This window comes from Phodopus roborovskii, unplaced genomic scaffold (assembly GCF_943737965.1).
Source record: "Phodopus roborovskii unplaced genomic scaffold, PHOROB, whole genome shotgun sequence".
Classification (NCBI taxonomy): Eukaryota; Metazoa; Chordata; class Mammalia; order Rodentia; family Cricetidae; genus Phodopus; species Phodopus roborovskii.
The window spans coordinates 25,989,158-26,007,100 of NW_026126407.1; the positions used below are offsets into that span (position 1 = coordinate 25,989,158).

General features: G+C 48.8%; 1 protein-coding gene across 1 annotated transcript; it reads left to right on the forward strand.

The window, feature by feature from the left end:
• Nucleotides 1–13,234: 13,234 nt before the first annotated feature.
• Csf2 (colony stimulating factor 2) lies at nucleotides 13,235–15,403 on the forward strand. The gene is made up of 4 exons (XM_051181550.1): nucleotides 13,235–13,427; nucleotides 13,526–13,573; nucleotides 14,258–14,383; nucleotides 15,102–15,403. Exons 1-4 carry the CDS (start codon nucleotides 13,278–13,280, stop codon nucleotides 15,207–15,209), a joined length of 432 nt encoding a protein of 143 aa, XP_051037507.1. The 5' UTR covers nucleotides 13,235–13,277; the 3' UTR covers nucleotides 15,210–15,403.
• The last annotated feature ends 2,540 nt before the right edge of the window (nucleotides 15,404–17,943 follow it).

Genomic DNA, 17,943 nt, shown 5'->3' on the forward strand with positions numbered 1-17,943 from the left:
ATGTCCCTTATGGTCCATGCCCAGGAGGAGGATTCCATTTCCCCCTGTGGCAACAGATGTATTATCAGTTAATTTACTCTCTGTTCCCATTGTATTCCACCAAGGCTATTTATTTATGTAGTATTTATTTATTTATTTATTTATTACCTTCTGCAAATGTGAAATATACCTGTTTTAGCTGAGGAGTTGTTTCACCATGTTTTAAAAGAAAAAAAAATACAAGGGAGACTGGGGCATGTTCATCTGTTCCTTGTATTTTAAACTGGCTTTTAAACACTCATGGAAATAAAGAATTTTGAAAAAATGGGCTTTGTTTTGTTAAGTGTCTTAGTTTGGCTGCATCTCTGTGGTAGTCCTAGATGAGACTTGTGGGTCATGATCTTTGTGAGCAGGGTAAAGGCTGTCCATCGCAGCACCCTCCTGCCATTCCCTGCACAGAGGGACCTCAATCCCAGCATCACAAGCAGCCACACGGCATACAACATGTGCCAGATCTTGATCTGGACATTTCACCTGTACTATTTAGTACATTCCTCATTCTCCTCAAACCTCAAACCAGAGTGTGCCATCTCTGTTTTATGGGAATACTGAAATCCAATGTGGCAAAGCAAAGGCCAAGTAAAGGCAGCTTCTACATAGTGCCCCAATCCAGGACTCTAGATCATTATGCTGAGGACTGAAATCCCATAGAATGCCCCCTCGTGGTCATGATTAAAACTGCAGCGGTTTCCACAACTCTTAAGTGGAAATCTAGTTCCAGTCTGAATTTCCACATGGCAGTGCCCTTTGAGGATGCAGGCTACTCAGACCCAGATATCCCTCTCCTTCCAGAAGTTTCCATGCCTCCCTGGGCTTCCAGCTTCTCTTGGATGTTTTAGTCTCCCTACCTCTGTGCCTGACTCCAGATCGGCCCTGGGATACATGGCCTATTGAGCTAGGTTGAGCTTTAAAAATGCATTTTTGAAGCCAGGCCATAGTGGTGCATGCCTTTAATCCCAGTATTCGAGAGGGAGAGGAAGGTGGATCTCTGTGAGTTTGAGGCCAGCCTGTTCTACAGAGCTAGTTCCAGGACACGCTCCAAAGCTATACAGAAGAACACTGTCTCGAAAAACCTAAATAAATAAAATGTATTTTTGACCATTAATCCCAAATCTTTGGAGACTTCATGGGCTTGTTTGCAGTCTGTATCTAAGGCCATCAAGTGGGACCCACCTTCGCCCTTGTGTTTCTGCCATATTTTTCAACCTCTTTGGAGTTCCAGCCAACATGGTTTCCCAGATGCCGCCCCCCCCCCAAACACACATACCCCGCAAACCCTTCACCCACCTGCAGCTCGGTCCCACTGTAGGACCACCATCACTACTCTGGATCGTCTAAGCTGACTCGCGAAGGGCTCTTGTTTGAACGGGAAGGGCAGCCATATGATACCTGGTTGCAGACACCAGCCTGTGTGGTGGAGACCTAGGCAGAACTCTGTCTGCTGCCTGACTCTTTGGGGGTCGGGGGGATACACCACAAGAAGCCAGATGAGCCATCTTCCTCTGTCACCTTGCTGGGAAGTAATAACCTCCCTGGTTCCTCAAGAGTCCCTTAAAGATGGCTTTAAGCACTGGCATCAGACCCTAGGGGTCATTCCCCTTTATTCTGCTTTTCCATTTTTTATCTCTTTAAGTTCCAAGTAAGGAACAGCCCAGTTGCTTAAAGATGTAGGAGGGTATCTACAACTAGCTCAGAAATGTATTCTTCTATACCTCTCCCCCAAGTATACTTTTAAATCCCTAAAGAAACGAATCTCTTCCCTGTCCTCTTCTCCATCGCACCCCCAACCCCCATCAAGTCTGACTCATCCGGAAGCCCTCTGGGTGCTCAGAGGGCAGAGAAATAAGGCAGTTCTTAAAATGAACACTAGAGGGAGATGTGCCCCAGGCTTATGGAACACCTTTAGGCACTGTGGGAAAGATGGGGTCTGACATGTCCAGTTAACTTGGAATCTAGACTGGATTCCCCAGTTATCCTGAGTGGACACTCTACCCACTCACCTTCACTCACAGATTATTGGGGGTTTGTTAAATTTTAAGTGGAAGTTCTTATTAGCCACGTGGGCACCATTTGTAGGGAGTAAGGTTTTTCGGCCTGCCGCCACTGGTCTTGTCCTGCTGCCGCACCACCCCAATTAACACACAGAGACTCTGTATTTGATATAATCCTGTTGGCCTGTTACTAGTTTTTTATCGGCTAGCTCTATCTTAATTATTAACCCATTTCTATGTATTTCCACGAGGTCTTACCGAGAGCAGAGGAATGGCGGTTCTGTTCTCTCCAGACTCTCCATCTTGACCCTCCTTACTACTTCCTATTTCCTCCTTATCTCCTAGCCCCTCCTATCTTCCTTTCCTATTGGTCAACAGTGTTTTATTCATTAACCAGTATGACATCTCCCATCAGGGGGGCCAGTCTGGTCCTATTTTCATCCTATCTGAGATGGCATCTGTGCTCCACTCCATGTCTCTATGATGAGTCGTAGCATGTCATCAGCCCCACTTTAATCTGTGGTCTGCTCCCTGTTGCCTTGTCCAGCCATGCTTCTCCCATAACTAGTCCACAGAGGGCCAGAGCCACTGGTGAACTGGGACCGGCTCATACTGCTCAAAAGGAAATTCCAGAACTTCCTGGGTAAGGTGGTAGATTAGAAACAGCATGTGTACATAGATGAACACTAGATAAAAACCACAATAGTTCTATGCATATGTGAAAAGGAGCTAAAGAAAACAGAAATAAGCTGAGATAGGAGTTTCTCCAAGAAGAAGGAGCCAAGTCACTGGTAGCAGCCACAGCTGGCCAGCTGCAAACTCAAGCTAGGTGGAAACCTCAAAAGCTAGAAAGAAGCGGTTTGCTCTAGAAACACAACCAGGCATGTACCGATTGTGGCGGAAACTCAGAGACTAGAGGCTGAGACCAGGAGATAGACACCAGAGAAGACACTATCCCCTGGCCACCACTATGTGGTGAGCTACACTGGACTGTGAGAACACAGTGGGACCTGGTACAGGGCCTTAATGGCACACAAAGGTAAGCTCATGTGTGCAGGCCTCAGACCCTCCAGAGCCTGCCACCCAAAGCCCAATCCTTAGAACACCAGAGGCAAGGTTGCAGCATGCAAACAGCAGGCCTCAGACCAGGGAGTGATGGCAGAGAGCAGACTTTAGCGGCTGAGCTCTTTCCCATTTGGAAGGACACACTGACTTAACTTGTTTGAATTACTGAGACTAGCATATCCCCTGTCTACTTGTGGGGACCGATACACCTACAGTCCTTTTCTCTGCAGTGGTTTCTTTATTCCTCATGACTCAGGCCCGAGGCTTTCCTTCTCATTCCTACCTTACTACCTCTTCCCTCCTGCCCCTATTTCTTCCCCTTTCACCAGTTACATATTGATACCCTTAGCTCTAAGAGATAATGCTCTAAATGATAAAGCACACTTTCCACAGCCAGCGCCTAGTAATGTCAATCGAAACCTTATCAGGGATACCCACAAAGTACACAAAAGTTTTTTGCATGTAACATCAGGACAGCTGTTAACTCATGTATGTTGCCGAAGTTGCCTCCTGCCTTAATAACAGCATGTGTCGCCAGCTCACCAGAAGACTCACATAAAATAAAACAAGCAAACAAGAGGGGTAGGGGAAAATAAAATCTGGAGGATATATCTATCCTAACAGATGCATAAAACACAACAAAGATGAGCAAAGACCATGAGACTACAACCCACTACAGTACCATTGCTAGTTCATAACTCCTCTATAATGAAATAGCTGAAATTCTAGAAGATCACTCACACACACACCCCAAAAAAGAAGCTCCTACTGCCCAAAACAGTAAAGAGATCAATTCAGGACCAAAACAAAAACATTCAGAATGAAACTGATCAGTAACTTGGAGGAGAAATACAAAACCGTGGAGGAAAAAAAAAAAATCCAGCAAGGAAATCGAAACACTGAGAAAGAACCAAACAGAAAATTGTAGAAGTGAAAGAAAGAACTGGGAAATCAAATTTCAAACCACAGTGGATGGGGAGGTGAGATGGCTCAGTGAGCAGAGGTGGTTATGTGCAGCTCTGACAACCCAAGTTTGATCCCTAGAACCCACCCACAAGGTGACAGGACAAGACCAACTCACAAGAGTTGTTTAGTGACCTCCACTCGTGCACTGTGGTACATATGTGCCTGCATCTCACACACACACACACACACACACACACACACACACACACACACACACACTGGTAGTTAGTATGGGAAGAAAGAGAAACCCTCACTTATTGGGAATATATATAAACTGACACAGCAACTATGGAAATCAATATGGATGCTTCTCAAAAAAAATAAATAAATAAAATCCATATGACTACTTTTGCATCTAAAGACAAAGGAAATGTGTTTTACATGGTGAAGTTTTGTGCAGCCATAATGAAAAGTGAAATTGTGGGATGATTTCCAGGTAGAAAAAGCATAGAACTGGAAATTACTGTATTAGGAGAAGTAACAGACTCAGAAAGACTAAAAGCACATATTTTGTCTCTAATGAGGGTCCTGTATTTTAACTTTTATATATGTGTCTATATGAGCGTGTGGTTATAGTTCATGAAACTAGAAAAGGGGGGAAACTGGTCTTAAGAGGGGTGAGAGGGGACAGTGGGTATTAGAGTAGCTGTCAAAGCAGTTGGGGCAACTGGAGGGAGGAAGAAGGCCAACGGGAGGGGGGTGGGGAGGCCGAGGATGGGGAGTCGGGTTTCAAAGAAAGTATGTTTGAAATTTTATAATAAAATTTTATAATAAAATCCTTTACATGCTAATTGCATGCTAATTTTTTAACTCTAAAAAAGAAATAATAATTGCCAGACAATGATTGGTTGGTTGCCTGTAGCACGATAGTCATTAGTCTCAGTGATAGAATGTACAACAGTGCAAGCTGGGAAAGGTTTCTTTGCATTAGTTTACATCTCTGCCAAGACAAAACACTGACCTAAAGCACCTTGTGGAGGGAAGGCTTTCTTTTGGCTTACAAACCAGTCTGTCACCAAGCGAGCCCAAACAGGAACCTGGAGGCAGGAACTGAAGCAGAGATCATGGAGGAGTACTGCTCACCGGCCTTTTCAATTTGCCTTTCTGTAGGAGCCCTGACCATAGGCCCACCTACAGTAGGCTGTGCCTCCCCACCTATCATTAATCTAGATCCCCCCCCCCACACACACCAACAGTGAATTTGATGGAGGCATTTCTTCAACTGAGCTTTCCTCCTCCCAGGTGACTCTATTTGAGTTGACAAAGAACTAATTAGCACACCTCCCCAGTAGACTTCTTCACAGAATTCTGTCCTGCTCTTACCAGCTGCCAGAGCACCTCCCCACCACCACCACCCCCAACCCCTCACCGAAAGTGGGGCATCAGTCTATCATTTTACTCTTGCCTAGCTGTCTCACTGAAGGACCCACTTCTTGACATTCCTGTCCCATGGCTGTGAGTTTTCTCCAACCTAAGGGCACTATGTTCCCACAGTGTCTTGCCGTTCATGGTGCATGTTGGTCAATCACTACAGTGGGGTCTTGTGGACCTGCCAGTGAACTAAATAGATAGAGGGGCCTCTGGGGGAATTGCCCTAGATGGTATGATTTATGAAACTCTCTCCGAGGAAGCTGGCATGTTAGTGGAGACCTAGATGACAAGAATGTGCCAGCTATGTGACTATCAGAGGGGAAAAACAGCTGTGGGCCGTATTTATTTATTTATTTATTTATTTATTTATTTATTATTGTACAACACCCAGGTACCACGATGTACTGAGGGCATTCATGGATTCATAGTACAAAAGGTCCTGGGATGTCTACCATCCTCCCTAGTCTGCTTTTCTCCCCATTTCTGGGTTGGGCACTGAGGTGGTCCAGGTCTGTGTTGCTGAAGAATATTACAATAAGCAGAAGTTACTGGCTGGCTCAGACCTGGTATAGGAGGATGTGCAGGGATGAGGAGAGAGGTCGGAAACACAAGGCCCATTGCAGGCATGGAGTGGCAGATGGCAGATATTCCTGATGTGGGAATGAGACTTCCAGACATCCTGTGGATGCATTGATGCCCTTCTGGACTTGTCCCATCTGCGGCCTATAGCCAGCTTGAGTCAGGAATGACTGCTGACAAATCTCACTTAAGTTTATCTTTGATAGCAAACCTCAGACCCTATCTGGGGCCAGCATAGCCTGGCCCAAACATAGCCCTGGGCTGGAGTCCAGAATCAAGTTGTGATTGGTTCTTGGTAGAATTTGGGGAGTATCTATGTGCTTTGGACTTAGGCTGAATGTATACTCCCAAATACTTGCATAATGGTATTTGCTAGTGGGGTTTTGAGGAAAAGATTGTATTGGGGCTCATAAATGGGAGTAATATTCTTAAATATAGCAATTCTGGGCTGGAGATATGGCTCAGTAATTAAGGGCATGAACTGTCTTGAGGAGTTCGTGTTCCTAACACCTATTTTAGGTGGCTCACAACTGGCTGTATTGCCATCTCCAAGGAATCTAGTGCCCTTTTCTGGCCTCTGAGGGTATTTGTACTAATATGCACATAATCTCCCCCCCCCCAGTAATTGAAAACAAATCTTGAAAAAGGACCCCTGGAAGCCCCTCAAATCTCTCTTTCATATGAGGACAGTGAAAGCTATCCATGTGTCCATGGACCCTGCAGCTGGCTAAAGATCAATGAGCCTGCTAGTTCCTTCTCTGTAGACTTCTGTCTGTCTGGGTCTTATAACAAGGGATTAGGTCCTGCTATGCCTGTTATAAGACCCAGATGGACAGGCCCTTTGTCATGCCACTGGCAGGAAAGGTGCTGACTCCTTGAGCCAACAGGAAGCCAGGCTGGCTCGCATCTTCCCTGCAGCCTTCACAGACCCTGACTGTCCTTTGTGCTAGATCAGTAAGGACAGCAGAGGGCAGCAACAGCCCGCAGCAAATCCTAGAGCAGTGCTGTCCTGCATCTGATCTGTCTCTTTTGGAGAGTAGGTCATGCCAGCCAATCACAAGTTTCACTTCCATCCCATCTCAACTTTACAAGCATAGCTTTTCATTGGGAGGACAAGATGGGCAGCATATCTTTTCCTGACTGGAGGGGAAAACAAAACAAAAAAACCTAACAACAACAACAACAAAATGGCAACCCAGAAAAATGAATCAAAGAGAAATTTTCAGAAAGGCAAGTATCTAAGGAAGGTAGAAATAGAGAATCTAGTTAAACTCACCCCACAATTCAAACCCTCCAAAACTAGGAAGGGGTTTTTCCTCCCTGGCTTTGAATTTCCACTTGAATCAGTTGTGGAGGCTCCCTCCACGCAGAGGCAGGGTTAATAAGATACAGGCTAGAACCTTTGGAGGCCTTCTGGCTCTGTTCAGTCAGCAGCACAATGCAGGGTCAGGGGTCAGTACAGGGATGGGTGGATACTGATGTGCTTCCCACTGGAAGGGATGTACAGGAGCTTACCCAAGCTGCAGGACTTCACTAGACACAGGAGGATGGACAAGATACAGAGAGGAGTCAAGCAGATGGTACTGAGTAGCAAGGGCATAGACATCTAATAGTGTATGATGAACGAGCCACAGGTAGTCTAAGTAGTTGAACCATTCAGTGTGACTGAGTACCAGGTAACCAAGGTAGAGAGAGCCAGGACTCCTGCTTTCACATGAATGCTTCCCTGCTCCCAGGATAGCCCAGCCAGCAATGGCAACCACGGAGATGAGAAAACTGGATGAGCAAGGCCTGCAATGTAGTAGTTGTAGAGATGTGGATAGTTAGGATGGGTCCTTAAAGATGCTGAGTCTCACACCAACAGGAGAGAGCCAGGGCAGAGGAGGGGAGCTGCAGGTAGAAGCAGAGACCAGTTCTGCAGAAGGGAGGGGGGAGGGCACATGGAAGAGAGGGAGATCTAGGCTGAAGGGAGGGAGTTCTCATGGGGTGAGTAGGACTACCTTCCCCTTTGAAAACTTGAAGCTGGGCTCTTGAACATGGGTGTGTACTGGGCAAAGGTGCTGTTTTCCTGGAGTGAAGAGAGGTGCCCAAGTGTCTCACAAGGACGGAAGAAGTCTAGGACCACTCCTTCAGTGAGGATGGAGAGACTGGGGCAGAGCAATGTTCAGACAGTGGGACTCACAGGCTTCTGAAACCCGAAGCCACAGTGTCTGCTGGTCCACCAAGGTACAAGGGCCTTTCATCTGACCCAGGGCCCTCCTCCGGCCTGGACACGGGTCCCCACAGACATTTTGTGAAATACCACATCCTCTGTGTTGCAGGCTGAGTGTACATCTGCCACTCAGCTCCTGCATTCTCCGGCCCACCGCCATATACATTTTAATGTGATTTTTCCCTCCCCCTTTTCTACTTCCCTGTGTCCTCTTACACCAGAGTTTAGCTCCCTCTGTGATCTCCTCTGTATCTTCAGCTCCCCCTTCTTGCCTCTGAGAGACACTGTTCATTAGCTCATCGCAATCCCTACTGTCACTGGCAGCCATGGCTTCCTCTATTTCTCACACAGCCTCTGAAGACCCCAGGTTCACCTTCTGCTTCCAGACTGGGTCATGCAGTCATTTCCACCTCTCTGGGGACTCCATGATCCCCAGGGGGTATAGAATCCTAGCCTTGGGACATCTTATTGTCCTCCAAAGTTGACTGTTGGGACTTCCTTCAGTAAGTGCTCCAGCTGAGCCATGCTAGGAATGCCTAGGGTTGTCGAACAGACCAGTCCAGGCAGCACAGACAAATGTGGCCACAGGGAGCCTCTTGAGCAGGGAGCTTGGGACATGGAGAGGAGGACAGACACTAGGGGTTCATGTCTGTCAGCAGGACATGGGCCTCCCTTCTTCCTTCCCTTCTGTGGGCATATGTTGTGATGCATTTTGTGTCCTGGTCTCATGATTTGTGGTGAGTGCAGTAATAAAAATATGGCTTGGTGGCCTTCAGAGGTCTCCATCCCCCTGTGAAGATGAAGGTTGGGCTCTGAGAAGGAAAATGGTTCTGTAGCCCAGTGGCTAGGCCTGAAGGCAGGTCTGTACCTGCAGCTCTGCTTCTATGACAATCAAGGCTGAGGATTCTAGGGGTGGGCACCCCTAGGGATGTGGCACCCCCTACTGAGTCACACATAGTCCAGGAGTATGGGAACTGGTGTGTATTTAGAGAGAAACAGTTAGGAGCTGGTTGCCCTAGGGATGGGATGACCCTATCCTGCCACCAATAGGTACCCCCAAGGACCCTTCCCTGCCACCAACAGGCACTCCCGATTTATGGTTGCTTTTTATAACCTCTGTTGGCCTTCAGCTGGAGTGTTACAGGTGGGCTTTACCCATGTGAGGCATCATAGGGACTCAGGGGAGGTGTCAAAAGGACACCGACAGCGGTCAGGATGGGGATGGGTGTCCAGAGACAAGGGTCCTATGAACCAAAGTTCAAGGCCAAGACTTCTGGGACATGATATCCTGAGAGGCAGTTGGCGTGCTGGATCAGACAGGGGCTTAGGGACAGTGAGGGATCCTGGAAGACCCAAACAGTCCTGTGAATGGCTCCTTCCAGGACATTGTCCTGCTGAAAAATATAAAGCAAAAATTGCTGCTTTAGTTGTGGCCCCTCAGCTCCTGAAGCTGGCAGGCATCAGAGCCAATCAAGAGTCTGTGACTCCCCCTGCACTCTGAGAAGTTGTAATGTCTTCTAGCCTCATTTCTCCTCCATGTACTCCCAGTGACTCTGTCAAGGAGGGCTCTGGGTGTCCCATGGCCTCTCAGTTGGTGATAAGGCTTAGGGCAGAGATTCAGGGGTGGGGCACATTCCTGACCCTGGAGAGAGAACCCTGGATAAAGAGAAAGCCCAGGCAGTGAGAGGGCCTTGTGGGAGGCAGACCTGGTGCTTTCATGGGTTGTGTGCCTTTGCCTCATCCAGTCTTGTCTGGCTGTCAGCCCAAACTTTACTGCTAGTTTGTATTTCCCCCAGTGAAGCCAATGATCTCTAACCCAGCTGGCTGACCTGGGCCCTGAGCTTCAGAGACACCTCCTTCACTATCTGCCCCATTTACTCTCATTCCACGGCTTTCTGCGTGGCTGTTTGATTTTTGTGTATATCTTCATTGCCACTTTCAACCATGTGCCTGTGACTCTAGGCCTGGTGGCCCCTGTCCTCTATCCCATAGGGACATAGACATGATCTCCCTGAGAGCTAAGAGCATAATTGTACACCCTCCTGGAGGCTTGGCTGAATGGACCATTGGGTCCTCCCATATTCATTAGGAGTCATCAGTGCCAGAAACCTGAAGCTAGCCAGGTAGCTGGGACAGAACTAGAGGGAAACTTGGCCTTTTAAAATGTATTGGGGGGGGCAGGGCAGAGAGTGTGAGAGGGGTCATCTTGGAGTGGACACACCAAAGACTGGAGTTGTGGATCTATGTGTCTGGTGTGGCAGGGAGGGATAAGACCAAATCTCAAGGAAGCACAAGCCATCCAGGGTGGTGTATGGTATCATGGCCATCAGAATGACAAGACTCCATAAGCTCTGACTCTGCCTGTAAGCTGGTTTTTTACTTTACAGCATTTGTCCAGAAACATGTTCCTGGGGGCCAGGACAGGACGAGGCACAGCAGTCCTTGAATATTCCCGAAATTCTGGGTCTTCTGCCAGGTTAGGACTTCCCCAGGATGGGGAAGGTAGCAGGACACTGCCTCCCCTGGGAAAGTCTTCCTACAAACTTTCCTAAGGCAGACACAGCATCCATCAAGTAGATGATGCAATGAAAGTCAGGGAGGGGTACTTTCCTGGGATATTCCAGAATTCATGGTAGCTGAGCAGGGAGACAAGAGCCCAAGCCTGGGGCATAGCAATATTAAGATAGATGGCAGAATCTGCTGGGAAATTCTCTCAGCTCTAAGATGCCCTTGGGGCAGTCACAGTGCACTCCTATCTTCCTGCCAATGCAGAAGTGTATCTCTCTTTCTAGACCAGGCAAGTGACCAGAATTTCCCGAGTCTGCCCCTGGGGGTGGGCGGGTAGTAGAACGCATCCATGTGCAGGGATAGGCATGAGTTCGGGACCTGGCTCTGCTGTCATCTTGCTGTGAACTGAGCTGAAAGTAGTCCCATGGAGGACAAAGACCTCCCTAAGGATTGTCAGTCACAAGGATGAGCCAGACCATCTTAGATGCTCATGTGTCTGTCCCGTGGGATGCAAGGGACTTTGGGGCCCATTTCCTTTCTCACTGAAGACTTCCTCTTGTGATAAGGATCCCCTGGGGCAGCCACATGCTTCTGGCTTCCCCCAGGGCCTATGTCAAGGGACACTCCCAGGAAACTCCTTCCAGAAGGTTCTTGTAGGCAGGGAGGCCAAAGAGGGATCCCTCCACCCATCTGGTCTCCACCTCCGCCCTGCCGCAGCCCCATGGAGGTCCTTGAGTCAGCATGGCTGTCTGATACTATTGCCGCTTCTTTCCACACATGCAATCTAGGAATCCCTGCCCGTGTCACCGCCCCCACCCTGATGTCATCTTTCTAGGAGAAAGATACATATCTGACCACAAACTGCATCCCCAAACCCTTGGAGCTCTGCCCCATATGCACCAATTTTGGTACCTGTAGACCATGTCCTGGCATGAGTCTTTCCTCCATGGCCACTGCTTTCCCTGATTCTGCCATTCCCCAAGGCTCTTGGCCACCATCCTGCCTTATGCGGGGCCCAGGAAACATGTCTTTAGTTCTTCAAAACCACCATTCTGACCCTCGGTCTTTCCTTCTAAATGATTCTTGAGGCGCTGTCCTGAGTTCTACCTGTTATCTGACTCTGAAAGTTCTCACTTGTGTTTGATTTCAACAGTCCACTGAATCAGCTTCTTGGGCCCTAAAAGCATGTTGCTTAGCCTAGAGGCCTCCTCTCATATCAGAAGGGCACTGCCACAAGCCCAAAGGCTCTCACCGAACAGGTGCAATAAGCAGGGCTCAAGTTACATGCACCCTTAAGTAAAACCTCCTACCCTGACACATCCCTGCGAGTACATGTATATCCAACCCCACCAGCGTACACAGATAGCCATATGCAGCCCCATGGCTTCAAACTTCCTGCATGGGAGGCATGGGCTGGATCCCTTGTGCAAACATAAACTCGTGCTGTCTTCTCCAGAAACCATTGTGAAAAGCAAACACTTGTCAGCCCCTCAAGAGCCTGCTGTTTTTCCAAGATCAGTTCCTGCTTCCATAGAAAGGTCTGGAGAGGGAGGTGGGCTGGAGCAAGGGGCTGTGCAGGCAACTAAGCCTGGGAGAACTTGCTTGAAAAGCCAGAGGTCTCTGTGCCTGGTACCAGGCAGCAGCTCCATGTTGCAGTCAGCCTCAGAGACTCCGGGTGCTCACTAGTGGGACAGGGTGCCATGGTATGCCCTCTCTGAAGGGGAGGCTGACCTGAAGAGGGCAAAGAGGCTTGCATAACTCAGAGGGCCAGAATCAGCAGTCAGCTTAGGGGGGGCCTGACTTGCCCCAGCTTGGAGCTCCAGACAAGCTGTGAACCTTTAGGATTGAATATGCCTTTGTGAACTAGGACTGTAGAATCAATTGGGATGGTCAGGAGGATGGGGTTGGGGAGGGAGGGTTGAGTTTGCCCATGACGATGTGCCCTCAGTGGGAGTCTGCTGAGAACATGATAGAACTGTGCCATTTGGTAGGATTTTGTCCAGTTAGATAGTGGGATGAGCCTGTGAGAGGTCTGAACTCAGAAGGCTGGGGAGAGAATGGTCCAGGCTGGGGCTGGAATGAGCCACCAGAGAAGTTATAGAGAAGTTATCGCTTGCCTAGAGGCCTCCAGGGACAGCAGGAGGCATGGAAGCAGGAGCCCCACTTGGTGTCTCCCAAGCCCCGCCCCAGCCACTCCAGGCCAGGAAGTTCAAATTTGCCTAGAGGCCCCTCAGAAGGAGAGGATAGCCAGAGGCTGGGTCAGACTGCCCAGGCAGGGCAGGAGAGGCCCTCAAGCAAGAGGGGCAGGTGGGCTGCCAGTTCTTGGAAAGGCTCATTAATGAAAACCCCCAAGCCTGACAACCTGAGGGAAGGCTCACTAGCCCCATGTGTAGCTGATAAGGGCCAGGAGATTCCACAACTCAGGTAGTTCCCCCACCCCCCTGGAGTTCTGTGGTCACCATTAATCATTTCCTCTAACTGTGTATATAAGAGCTCTTTTGCAGTGAGCCCAGTACTCAGAGAGAAAGGCTAAGGTCCTGAGGAGGATGTGGCTGCAGATCTTACTTTTCCTTGGCATTGTGGTCTGTAGCTTTTCTGCACCCACTCGCTCACCTGCCCTTGTCACACGGCCTTGGAAGCATGTAGATGCCATTAAAGAAGCCCTGAGCTTCCTGAATGACACCCCGGTCGTGGAGGTGAGTGAGGGAGAGAGTTTGGCTGTTTCCAGGCTGCCCGCTGGCCCCCTGCCTGGCCCTGCCTATCAGCTTGGTAACATGGCACTTTCCCTTTACAGAATGAAGGTGTGGAAGTAGAAATGGTCTCTAAAGAGTTCTCCATCAAGGTAAGCTGCTTCTTTCTGATGGAGCTTCACGGGTCCCTGAAGGACTGTTTTAAACAGCCCCTTACAAGGTTGTCTTAACTCTTCCCTGTCCGCTGACTGCCAAGGGGGAGGGGGCAGAGTCTGGGTAGTCAAAATGTCCATAGCCATTCCTCTGTGGCAGTCACGTACACTCTTTTATTGTCCATGGGCATGCCCCTGCGGCAGTCATGCACACTCTTTTATCAACTGAGCAATAAGTTTGAGCAGAGCTAGCATTCAAAGGTCAGGTATCTGCAGGGGATGATGGGAAGGTGAGAGTCACTTTATGAGATGGTCTTGTTGCCTTGGAGTCTTCACTGTACCCTGTGACCATGGAGAGAGGATATTGACTATCGAGGGGCACAGAGGGCTTTCTGGAACAATGCTTATCCACAAAGAGGTTTGGGAGATTTCCCCACCCTATCTAACCCCTTCTAGAAAGGTAGCAAGCAGCCTTTGCTTGTAAAGTTGGGGAGCTCAGGACTGCGGACCTCTTGAGGTAACCGTCTATGAAATGTGGTTGTGCCAGTTGAGGGCAGCCTGGGCCAGCCAGGGAGAAGGACAGTGGTCAGACAGTGTTATGACTAGCCCCTTTCTGTGCCATTTAGTGGGGACAGAAAGGGGTGGAGAGAGGGCAGCTTATCAATGGATGGGTACTTTTCACAGAGTCCAACGTGTGTGCAGACCCGCCTGAGGTTATATCAGAAGGGCCTAAGGGGCAACTTCACCAAACTCACAGGTGCCTTGAACATGATGGCCAGCCACTACCAGAAGAATTGCCCCGAAACCCCGGTGAGTGCACAGCATAAGGGCGCTGGGCAGGAATGTGTTAGTCTGGGAGGGTGGAGCTAGTGAGGATCCCAACAAGTGGCTTCTGTGTCATTAGATGTTTCACAGGAGCCCCTCAGAACAGGCCAGGGCTCCTATTCATCCCTAGAGGCTCAGCTGAACAGCAGCAGAGCCCTCTGCTTCCCTCAGCAGGAGCTACCTGCCCTTGTCATTGTCAGTCATGAGGTCAGAGGTGAGGCAAACCCAAGGAAACTCAGAGCCTGCCCAAGCCCAGGAGAAGAGCCAGCTCCTAGGCACCACTTCCTGGCAAGACTTCCCCATGGGGTGCCTGTACTGAATGGATACAAGGATGGGGCTCCTAGAAGGGGCAGACACTCCAAACATTCCCCTTTTCCTTCCTCATGGAAGAGTGAGCCCTGTGCCTTTTTGTAGGTGAGGAGATGCCCTCAGGTTGGCTGCTTGCCTTTCACCTGGACCCAAAGAGGCTGCCCAACTAATCTAAAGAACAGAGGCAGACCTTCTGCTAGGGCACAAGCCCCGGATGCCGTTGGCAGATCTGCCCTGCCTTAGGCAGCACACAGGCAGCGGTAGTGTCACCTGATCCTTTCAAATGGGCTTCTGGCCTCTGAGTTCTCAGTGGCACAAAGAAATACAGAGCGGCTTCCCTGTGTCACCTACTCACCTAGACTCAAGCGCTTTTTTTCCCTCCCATCCCCTCCAGGAAGATAACTGTGAGACACAAGTCACCGCATTTGAAGATTTCATAGACAGCCTTAAAGACTTTCTGTTTGACATCCCCTTTGACTGCTGGGAGCCCAACCAGAAATGAGGTGGCCCAGGCCGGCTCTGGATCCAGCTTCTCAGAGTGCTGCTGTTACTCCTGCAGAATGAGCCAGCGATCAGGAGCTCTGCCTTGAAGGGGCCAAGAGTGGGTCACAGCCACTGCACAGCAGGGGCAGTACTGAGAAGGCTGACCCCCCAACACTGCAGTGGGGGCAAGTGAGGGCTATTTTCTACTGACAGGGACCAGTAATATTTATTTATGTATTTATATATTTCTAAAATATTTATTTATTTATTTATTTAAGCTCACAGCTATATTTATTTGGGATGTCTTACCATAATAATAAATTATTAAAACTTGTGTTTGTGGTTTATCTGGTTTATTTTTAAGAGGGGAGGAATTTGGATGGGGACGGGTAGCTGTGGAAGTAGGAAACCGATGAGGTCTAATGCTGTGATGGTCAAAGGGAGGCGAGATCAAGGTCCTGTGTGCAGTACGCAGATGCCTTTGTTGGCTTTATGGGGTGCTCAGGAGCGTCTGCCCCAGAGAAAGGACTCAGAGTTCACCAGGAAGTTGAAGTAACCAGTCCACAGACCTGGCCCAGAGGAGGGGTGTCATTGTTTCTAGGAACTAAGGGGCTTCTGGGATTTGTGGTCACTGTCTAAACAAGTCAACCCTGGTATCCAGCAAAACTACTGTCCCCTCTTGAGGCCATGGACCCTGTGTCTCTGTTCTGCCCTTACACTTAAGTGATGCCTTACTCTTAAAGTAAACCAGCAAATAGACAACTGTCCAGAGAAAAAGAAACTAAACCACAGGGGTCAGAGCTCAGCATATTTCCCCAACTTTCCCCCAAATGGTGATCTTAATCTTTAGCTGTCAGAATGTCAGTTTGGTGTGCGTTGGGGCATAGCTATCCATGGCACTTTTCTTAACAGGTTTTTGTTTTCCCATTAAATTTTTATTCTCAATGGTATTTTCTACTAAAATCCACTGCCTTGGGGCTGAGAGAAATATAGTTATCTGTCTTTGCCAGGCTGAAGGTCTTGTCCCCAAAGTGTTACCCTGAGGACCACCAGGAAGTGTGTTCCCAAAGCTGGGGGTTGGGCAATGGGACCAGCCTTCTTCCTGCAGGTGACTTGAGGAAGCTTGCTGTCTGCAGTTTAAGGCCCCTATAGGTACCAGGATTGATCACTCACTGTGTTCCAGCATGATGGCTCAGTCCCAGCCAGACACCCACCTCAGGCAAAAAAAAAAAAAAAAAAAAAAAAAAAAAAAAAAGGCCATAACACCATTTGCAATTGTGAATACAAATTCTTAGGGCAACCCCGAATCTCAACGAACAGAAGGATCCATGGAGTGTGGTATGATATCAAAATGCATAAAAAGCAAGTCTCACCCAGCAATAAGGTCCCTTCTGTCTTCTTTAGAAGCCATTGATAAGAGGCATCTCATGTGTGTATATAGGGGCCCTTCCACTGCAATACTGTCAAAGGAGACAAGCTCAGATTTACTATGAGTCACCTCTGATTCCTGGATTTTGTACTTTGGGGGTCAGAAAGCCATTGTGCACCAACTGAAGGTAGCTACCATGGCTCTCCAGAAAAATCACATGACCTCTGTGCTGAGATTCAGCAAGAACTGAGGAGAAGAAGATATACCACGTAAGTCTGACTGCCCATCAATCCACACACACTCACACCTGTTACCCTTCATGACCAACTTCTCTTTGCAGGGCTACTTCAGTAGACCCTAGAATACCAGTGAGAGGCACCTAACATCTTTGGCCTTTCTGACCATAGCTTGATGGGGGAGAGGGGAAGGCTCAGTCAGCAAACAGGATGGAGATAAGAATGGGAAATGCTGAGGCTTTGAGAACTGAACCTCTGACTCAGTCAATAGATGAGCCAGTGGCTGAGTGCTGAATTTTGACAGGCTCTCCAGCTGCCATGCCAACATAGTCCCCAGATCCAAGGGGAGGTGAGGAATTCATTGCTTCTACTGCATGGCCTCCAGGATCCACAGGTCTCCCATAAAGTCTTCTGTCCAAGGCTCCATCAGGCCAGGGTGACCAGGGGTGGGTGAGGAGGGTGTCTGTAGTATGTCACTGTGTAGGCCCACCACCTCTGTTTCAGGAGCTCTGCTATGAAAAGTTTACAAAGGACTTCACCTCTCCCCTGAAGGAGCTGTCTGAGAGATGTGACAAGCAGGACCCACACATAACCAAGATTTATAAGGACATGAAACTCCTCACAGAGATCTTCATGAAGCTGAAAGTAAGTTGCTGCTTGCTTTTAGGGGGACTTGAGGCCCCATTTGCTTGCCTGGGGTCCAGCAAGGCACAAACCTTTGTCTGAACACTACCTGCATCCTCCAAGGTGAGGGATTCAAGCCCTATGGTTATCCTTTGGGATCATCTCAAAACCAAAAGAAATCTCTTTGTGATAGGTTGGAGAATGGGAAGTAGCAAACTGTACAGGGTTGGGGGTGTCAATTCAAGGATACTTCTGGGAGCCTCTGCCTGTGTCCTTCCAGGGTTCCTGTGGAGCAGGTCTGAGACAATACAAATAGGTTGGTCACTGACTCATCAGGAAAAAGGAAAACCAAGCCTGTTCTAGATTGCTATACCCTCGGAGCCTCTTCTGGGCTGAGGAGTCCCTTGAGGAGCCTATAATGTGAGGAGACTGCAGTTTAGGGGGCCACGTGGGGACACCACTGACCTGTGCTGTCTTTGCTCTCTGCTTGCGTGGTCCTGTGGACTCCTATTTGCTCACCCTCA

What these genes read in the sequence shown, in the direction of transcription:
- Csf2 (XM_051181550.1), top strand. Translation starts at nt 13,278, where the DNA reads ATGTGGCTGCAGATCTTACTTTTCCTTGGCATTGTGGTCTGTAGCTTT. An exon ending in ATGACACCCCGGTCGTGGAG is followed by an intron (nt 13,428 to 13,525) that starts GTGAGTGAGGGA and finishes TTCCCTTTACAG; the next exon opens with AATGAAGGTGTGGAAGTAGA. An exon ending in AGAATTGCCCCGAAACCCCG is followed by an intron (nt 14,384 to 15,101) that starts GTGAGTGCACAG and finishes CATCCCCTCCAG; the next exon opens with GAAGATAACTGTGAGACACA.